Raw genomic sequence first — 8,399 nt, 5'->3', positions numbered from 1 at the left:
ACGCCAGGATTCGTGGCCTCCGGAAGAGAAGAATTCAATCTGGGGCCAGAGAGGAGGCTTGATTGCTCAGAGCTTAAGTGTAACAGTTTTATTAAAGTATAAAAGGGATAGAGAAAGCTTCTGACATAGACATCAGAAGGGGGCAGAAAGAGTACCTGCCTGCTAGTCTTTAGCTGGATGTTGTATAGCTACTAGCAGTCTGTTAATGAAAGAAAGGAATGTCTCATAACTCAGAGAATGGCACCAGGTCCCTCACCCACAAGATGCATTTTGAGATAATCTTGGCACCAAGCGAGTCATCTCGGGCCATAAAACGATTGACTTGAATCTTGAAGAAAGGCAGATTACTATATAAATAGTTGCATTTACATAGATTAGGAGAACAATATTTGAGTATAACATACTGGTTTGTCAAGTCAGTTCTGAGCCTAAATCTGAGCTCTGAGGGGGAACCGACTTGAAGATAGAGTCTAGGGTCAATGTATAGTATATTAACATAGCTTAAGACAAACATTTCCGTAAGAAAAATGTGTTGGTTAGCTCAAGATTTGAGAAAAGTTAAGTTCAGGTGGAACCAGGTGTCATTATGGCAACAGTGTTTTAAGAAATATCTCTTTTTAAATTTGTATAGAGAAGGGGAAAAAATATATCACTAGTTTGTTTCCTCCTGCTGCTTAAGAGAGAGGAGAAAAAAATGTCTGACACTTGCAGCCTATTTCCTCCATTTGGAGACCCCTGGGCTTCTTGCCTGTTACTCTCTCAGGATTAAGTGGGGAGTGGGGAATAACGGGGAAATGGAGAAAACCTCTAGGCCAGCCAGGTATGACTAAATCAAACTCCCTATGAATATGTAGTGGAGGTGACAAATGGATTCGAGGGATTAGATCTAGTAAAGCTTGTGACTGAAGAACTATGTACAGAGGTCCATAATATTGTACAGGAGGAAGCGAACAAAACCCTCCCAGAGAAAAAGAAACGTGTTAGGTAGTTTGAATAGGAAACAGGAGTCCAGAATGGTGGTGGCTAAAAGACAAGGAAGGGAAAAGCCCATGAAAATAGAACAAAGGAAGGTCAAAGGAAAGTCCAAGGACTGGAGTGAGGACCTCAGGTAGAACAAACAGCACTCCTGGCTACCCAATTTACATAGGGCAGGCCTGGGGTTGGCGGAGGGGGTAGGAGGGGGCGTGGGAGGAAAAAACATATAAAAAGAGAGCCAAAGGGCCAGGTCTCTCTCTTTTTCCCGAGTGCACACTCTCTGTCTCTCTCTCTCTCTCTTTGCGTCTTTGGGTCGGCATGCCCTCACGCCTTGAGGATGTATTTCCCTGTTATTTTCTAAATAAAACTGAGATGTAACTCGGAGCTGTAACACTCATCTGTCTAAGAGCTATAACACGGTCTGTTTGAGACCCAAGAGCTATAACATGGTCAATCCAAGAGCTGTGACGCACCGAGGGCTTTAATGTCCGTTGCTTCAAATATTTGTTGGGACAAGACAGAACCGAGGAGACTACACTCGCCTGACAAAATGCAAGAAGGCAAAGTGGTGATGTGAAGAGGCTTTATAAATAGCTGAAGAAAGAAGAGAAGCAAAAATCAAGGGAGAAATGCAGAACTCTAAAGAAAGCAGGGAGAAACAGGAAGGTCTTTTTCAATGAACACTGCATGTAAATAGAGCAAAACAACAGGAGAGGAAACACTAGAAATCTCTTCAGGAAAACTGGAAATATCAAGGGAATATTTTGCTCAAAGATGGACATTATAAAGGACAGAAACAGTAGAGACTTAGACACTGAAGAGATCAAGAAGAGATGGAGCCCATCATGAGAAATGTTAAGCTGGATGAGTTACAAGCTAAATCCAGATGGGCGGGAGAAGCATCAACAACCTCAGAAATGGGGATGATACCACTATGATGGCAGAGAGCAAGGAGGAACTAAAGAATGTCTTGATGAGGGTTAAGGAGGAGAGTGAAAGAGCCAGCTTCAAACAAAATATTAAAAAAACTAAGATCATGGCATCTGGCCCCATCACTTCATAGCAAATAAGAGGGTCAAAAGGTGGAAGTAGTGACAGATGTCCTCTTCTTGGGCTCCAAAATGTGGACAGTGATGGCAGCCATGAAATCACAAGACGATTGTTTCCTGGTAGGAAAGCTATGACAAACCTAGACAGTGTGTTGAATATCAGAGACATTACTCTGCCAACAATGGTCCATATAGGCCAAGGTTATGGCCTTCCCAGTGATCACACATGGTTTTGAGAACTGGACCATAAAGAAGGCAGAGAGCCATAGAATTGATGCCTTCAAACTGTGGCGCTGTAGAAGACTTCCTTGGACAGTGAAGAGATCAAAACCAGGCAATCTTAAGGGAAATCAACCCTGAATACTCATCGGAAGGACTGCTGCTGAAGCTGAAGCTCTACTACTTGGTCACATGCTGCAAACAGTGGACTCACTGGAAAAGTCTCTGATGCTGGGAAAGAATGAGGGCAGAAGGAGAAGGGGGCATCAGAGGATGAGATGGTTGGATGGTTATCACTCATGTAATAGACATGAACTTGGGCATACTTCGGGAGATGGTGAGGGGCAGGGAAGCCTGGCATACAGCAGTCCACAGGGTTGCAGAGTCGGACAGGACTGAAGAACTGAACAACAACCTGGTAACAGTGAAACAAATCAGGAATGTGAACCAGGCACTGAGTCTGTGACTCCACCTGATTGTTAACTGCTTGCTTTCGTACTTGGATGGTGGGTGTGGGGCTGTGCTCCAAGGTTCTGCTCCATCCCGACTCCTATTTTCTCTGATACTCCTCAGTCTGAGGAGGAACAGGTACAGAACACCAAAACGAATAAAGTTTCAGACACAGAGATTAATCATCAACTTAACAGAGGAACCCACAGGAGAGGAGAACCCCCTGAGGGCTGATGAGAGAGGATGAGTCGGGAGAGGGGGAAGATGTCCCCCACCCAGCACACCAGCTCCACTGCTGATGGGTCTCCTGGAGCAGCTGGCACAAAGCCCCACACACTGGGGGTGTAAGGCAACAGAAATATCCTTGCTCCCGGTTCTGGAGGCCAGAGACCTAAGTCAAGACATCAGCAGGGCCACACTCCCTCCCAGGCTCAGCGGGAGCCCCTCCCACCTCTCCCTGCCCTGTGGGGATCCTCGGCTCATAGAGACAGCTCTCCATCCCCCCTCTGTCTTCACCTGGCCTACTTTCCTAGGCTTGGCTACCTCCAGATCTCTCAGCAAAGGCCTCCCAAACCAGCATCGAATTTATGACCACAAAGGCCAGAGAGCAGGGGTGTCCACTGGGTCAGTGCCCACAGCTGGTGGGGACACTGGGTCTGGGGGCAATGAATGAGCTCCCCGAGCAGGCCCCCAAACCCTCTGCCACCGTGCCCCAAACTGCCTCTGGTGTCCTATCTGCATCTCAGTCAATTTTTAATGGAGTTTAAATTCTTACAACATACACTTTACTGTTTCATTTATCCTTTTTATTCTATTTTTTTTTTTTGAAGTAAGTTCCCTCTTTTTTTAAACCAATTAGTTTCGGTAGCCCTGTGTGACACACAGGACTTATTTCCCTGACCAGGGATCATACCTAAGGCCTCCGCAGTAGAAGTGTGGGGTCTGACCTGTGGACTGGCAGGGAAGTCTGCCTACCATTTGACAGCGTGCACACTGGTGTTTAGTGTATTCACCATGGTGTGCAACCAGCTCTCCTAGTTTCAAAACCTTGTCAGCCCCAGCACACATCTGGGGGACCCTCTGTCTGAATCTGGTGATCCGAAATGCTTCCATCCCTGTGCTCCACGTTCCCTGCTATGAGGTGCTCCCTGCTATGAGATGTGGGCTGTCGGCCCTGTCCAGGCACCTACATAGCATCCCCCATCCCCCACCTTTCACTGGATGTTTCCTGGTGGAAATACAGCTGATTTCAAGTCACTGTAAATGTGCTCGCTGGCTTCTGTTTTCCCAGACCAACAGCCCGAGATGCAAGTTTTCTATCCTAGAGCTCAGCAGAGAGCAGGACACACAGCTCCTGACTCAGAGTCTCCTTCTCCTGCTCTCACAGTCTGTTTGCTCCCCAAGGAGTGCTCAGCTGCTCTGCATTCGACCCTCACGACCTGCACCTCCGATCCATCAGCAGCAGGCCTGACACAAAACATCACCTGCCCCAGAGACAAAGTGGAGACAGGAAGGAGACAGACTCCGACCCTCAGAAGCAGGCTGTCTCCCTGGACCCTGAGCCTCATAGAGCTGTCCCCAGTGTTGTCTTACAGGGCAGGGAGCACTTTTCTATTCTACTGCACACAAACACACACATACACACACACACATGGCAAACACACCACTGGATTGACCTCACTAAAGGTAGTAACCGGCTGTGGAAACCAGGAAGCCTTGAGACAGACCCAGCGCTTACCCCGGGCAGTCAGTGGGTAGTTGGAGCTGGGCTTGCAGGACGTGACTCTCAGCGGGCCCTGCAGGTCACCGCCCCCCTGCACACATCTGTGTGTCTCTACCTGAGCAGAAATGCGTGAATGTATCTGAGTCCATCTAGAATGTATCTGAGTCCATCCAGAACTAATGCTCTAGGGTCGGATTTTCTCAGCCCCTCTTACTGTACTGGGTGGGGTGGGGGGTTCTGAGACCTGGAGCCACGACACAGCGTCACCATGCCGGTGTGTGGAGCTGTGGTTAGAGCAGAGGCTCCTGGGACCCTGGGTGTGCCACCCGCCCACCGTCACCTGGGCCACCCTCTCCCCCTCCTCGGCTCCTCAGGGAAGGGGGCTCAGGCTGCAGGAGGCCCAGTGGGGGCTCCACCCAGGCCACCTCTCACCTGCTGACACTTCTCTACTGTGATCGGAGCTTCAGATGAAGAAACAAACCCCAACAGAGACAATTTGTGAAAACAGAAAACACAATTTATTTAAAGATAACACAAGCCCTCCTCGAAAGAAATTTCTTTAACATCATGGATTGGGAGAAAAAAACGAACACAGTGAAAGCAGGCAGCAGAGACACCACCCCACCCCAAGGGGCACCACGTCTGGTCCCAGACAGGCCTGCAGAGGAGAGACCCACGTGGGCGACGGACTGCAAAATCGAGCCTAGAAATACGTCAGCTCGTCATGCCTGCCTTTGTTGGTCTGGTAGCTGGTCAAGGCCACGGGCTTGCCCTCGTGCGGGAGGCTTTCAAACACTCGGATGTGCATGAAGTCATCCTCGTCCACTTGAACCTGAAAGGAGAGTCCAATGAGGGACAGGTGGGGCATCTGACCCCACGTCCCCCTGATTCGCTGGATTTGGCTGGATGGGCAGGAAGGCCCTGGATGCCCGGAGGCTACATCCCTTTATGTCCCCAGAGACTGGGCTGAGGACATTCCCAACTTCCTTCTTCAAGTACAGGGGAGGCCCTCGGTGCCCAGCCAGCACCCCTCATCCACACTCACTCCAGCAGAGCCGTCAGTTACCCGAGAGGCTAGGTCCTCTTCTCCAAGGCAGCTGCAGCACACATGTGCAAACACACACACACATGCTTGCACCCGCATGCTCATTTCAGACGGCCACCAAAGCCCTGAAGCTGAGGGCTGCCAAAGGACTGTGCTGAGCACCCCTGCCCTGGGCACCTGTGAGCTCCCACTTCAGGCTCGACCTTACTTTGAGGGGGACACCCCACCTTGATGAAGTAGTTCTTCCCAGCAACCAACTGGCTTTTGAACTCCAGAGCCTTGAACACTGGGAACTTCTTGTTCTCCTTCTCCTCCAGCTGGGACTTCACCTGGGGAACGGGAGAAGGGAGAGACAGGTGAGCTCACCTGTATAAGATGTTACAGCTGAACTCTAATGCCCACATTCTACACACTTTCTAGAGCACGTCTGTTCTTCACAGCTGAGCAGACAGATTAAAATGCTGGCCCTGATTTCAAGTACAGAAAACAGTTGTTTAATTCTGCTGAGGTTTCAATGATATCATTTGCCTGTATCATTAGCCCTTTCTTTTCCAGACATGGATAGTTTATATTCTCATAGTTACAACAGTGTACATAAGCTCGTACCTTGTTTACCATTTTTACTCAAACCTTCATTTGAAAGAGTATATAGTTTTTAATTACTCTCTGAAAACTAAAACATTTAAAAATGTTAAAATTTAATGTTAAATTTAATCTTCCATCTTATTGATGTGCCTTAATTCTCTTATGTAATCCCAATTTCTTCTATGACAGAATATGTAGCAGATAAAGCACTTTTGTAGGAAAAAAATGCTTTATTGCATCTTTAGATGGTCTTTCTAGGATACAGGGCCTTTGGGCAGAGACTGTGTCTGATCTTTGGTGTCAGATGTTAATCATACTCTCAGATCAGTCATCTTTTCCAGGGTGTTGGCCTTTGGGGAACTGAGAATTTTTAAGGAGGAAGGGGAGAGCAGGTTGTTTTGTCTGACTTGAAAACCTAAGCTAGTTTCCAAGTGCTCAGGCTGCTGTCTGGACTACTGGCCAGGAGCTTGCTGACTGCCCCGGAATCCTCAGACCTGTTGTGGGGGTCGGAGGAGTTCAGTTAAGACCAGGAGTGTGCTGCTTGGAGAGCCAAGGGGATCACCATCATACTTGCCAGTGAGTCACTTGACAAAGGCCTTCAGGGAGGGGTGCTCCCTGTGAGTGAAGTGGAGGGAAGGATCAGAGGGAGGGTCAGGTGGTGAGAATCTGGCTGCCTGCTCCCTCTGAGTCTGCCAGGGCTCTCAGGCGATCAGCTGGGTGTGTCCCCCTGGGCCAGTGCCCACCTTCGGCTGAACACTCACCTGTGTAGCCCCTGTTCCTTCTAGGTGCACAGGAAATTGACCCTCAGACAGTTTACCTGACCAGGGAGGGGCGAGTGACACCCGCAGACCCTCCTGGGGGTCTGGGATGGAATCACCTGTTTCAGGAGTGGAGGCAGGAGAGCCCCACTCTGTGCGGGGACTGGGGAGAAGCCCAGGTGGAGGTGGTGGAGCAGGGGAGGCGGAGGCCTGCAGGATGGCAGCTCACCAACACAGCTCCAACCAGGAGAAAGATGGGCTGGACTGGAGCCAAGGAAAGCTCAGAAGGCCCCGGGTCACTAGGAAGCTGGCAGTTCCCAGACCAGAGTGACCAGGTGGGCAGAGAGCCAGGGAAGGCCCTAGGATAGGACTGGATGTGGTGGGTACAGGTCTGTCTCTGGCCTCACTTCTCCTCACCTGTTCATGAAAGCTCCAGTACAAAAGGTCACCGGATGGTGCCCCTGCCCCTCACACAGCCCACCCAGCACACGGGCGGCCTCCTTGTTCCCAGGGGCAGTGAGGACAGTCCACTCTCAAGGGATGGACCCCAAGTGCAGGCCCTAGTGACAGAAACTCTCCTCTCCTGAGGGCGTTCACACTCATTCAAAGCTCAGGTGACCAGCAGGGATTCTCCGGCCTGGAGTCCCAGGAAGAGGCGGGGAGGGCTGGGCTCTCTGAGTGGCCACAGGGGAAAAGCTAGGAATCTTCTCCTATCTGGCTCTTCTGGGAGTCCCAGCAAATTCCTCCTTTTCACAGGTCTCAGGAGACTGACTCAGCCCCTTCCATTACCGCAGTCAGATGGTCCCAACCGCGGGAGAGAGGACTGGGCTGAGCTCATGGCTGAGGTTTAGAAGGCAGCAGCCATGAAGGAAGATTAAAGGACAAAAGCTTGTCTTCAGTCTCTTCTTATCAGAACTCGAGCCTCCTGGGCCCTACTTGCAATGACAGGCAGGACAGGCCCAGCTCATCCCACCCCAACCTGATCCTCCGGTTAAGTGTTTTTCTGGAAACAGGGCTGGACAGCTGACTAGGATCTGAACCGGGCTCTGCCTCCTCGACTCAGCTACTTCCTGTTTCTAAACTTTTTATTGGAGACCACTTCAAACTCACAAAAAGGGCTACACTCAGTCCAGCCCGAGTCTCGGACGCCTGGGACCCTGACCCCCCAGACTCACTCATGGGGACCTCACCCCTCCTGTCGTATCCTTTGCTCTTTAAGTGCTATTCCCTGTCACCTCGCGCCCCCTAATCCAGGGGACACCTCCGCACCAGAGAGCTTCGCAGGCAGGGAGGTGCATCCACCTGCGTCCAGCCCGGCTCACAGCGGGATGCGCTCGGGCGCAGCGCCTCCGTCCCAGCGGGGATGCCCGCGGACGCCCCCGGCCCCCAGGACCCCATCCGCCCCACGCAGCCCGAACCTTGTCGGCGATAGCCTGGGTCTCGGCCGTGGCCGGCTGCGTGGCGGAAGGCGCTCCGCACATCATCTTGGCGGCTGGAGGGGCGGGAGCGTGCGGACACCAGGCGGCGGTCACACGGAAGCAGCGGACATTTGCGGGAGTGGTCGAGCGGAGTCCAGCGCCCAGACCTGGCGCGGC

At 51.1% G+C, this 8,399-nt stretch overlaps 1 protein-coding gene across 1 annotated transcript; it reads right to left on the bottom strand.

The window, feature by feature from the left end:
- Positions 1 to 4,911: 4,911 nt before the first annotated feature.
- On the bottom strand, positions 4,912 to 8,399 carry CSTB (cystatin B). Its single transcript, XM_043875239.1, has 3 exons — positions 8,223 to 8,399; positions 5,689 to 5,790; positions 4,912 to 5,248 (listed from the first exon to the last, which is right to left on the bottom strand). Exons 1-3 carry the CDS (start codon positions 8,286 to 8,288, stop codon positions 5,120 to 5,122), a joined length of 297 nt encoding a protein of 98 aa, XP_043731174.1. The 5' UTR covers positions 8,289 to 8,399; the 3' UTR covers positions 4,912 to 5,119.

The sequence above is a fragment of the Cervus elaphus genome, chromosome 19 (assembly GCF_910594005.1).
Source record: "Cervus elaphus chromosome 19, mCerEla1.1, whole genome shotgun sequence".
NCBI lineage: Eukaryota > Metazoa > Chordata > Mammalia > Artiodactyla > Cervidae > Cervus > Cervus elaphus.
The sequence above is the reverse complement of the archived record's forward strand: the minus strand, read 5'-3'. Positions and strand labels throughout refer to the sequence as shown.

What these genes read in the sequence shown, in the direction of transcription:
- CSTB (XM_043875239.1), bottom strand. Translation starts at nt 8,288, where the DNA reads ATGATGTGCGGAGCGCCTTCCGCCACGCAGCCGGCCACGGCCGAGACC. An exon ending in CCCAGGCTATCGCCGACAAG is followed by an intron (nt 5,791 to 8,222) that starts GTTCGGGCTGCG and finishes CCCGTTCCCCAG; the next exon opens with GTGAAGTCCCAGCTGGAGGA. An exon ending in GGAAGAACTACTTCATCAAG is followed by an intron (nt 5,249 to 5,688) that starts GTGGGGTGTCCC and finishes CTCTCCTTTCAG; the next exon opens with GTTCAAGTGGACGAGGATGA.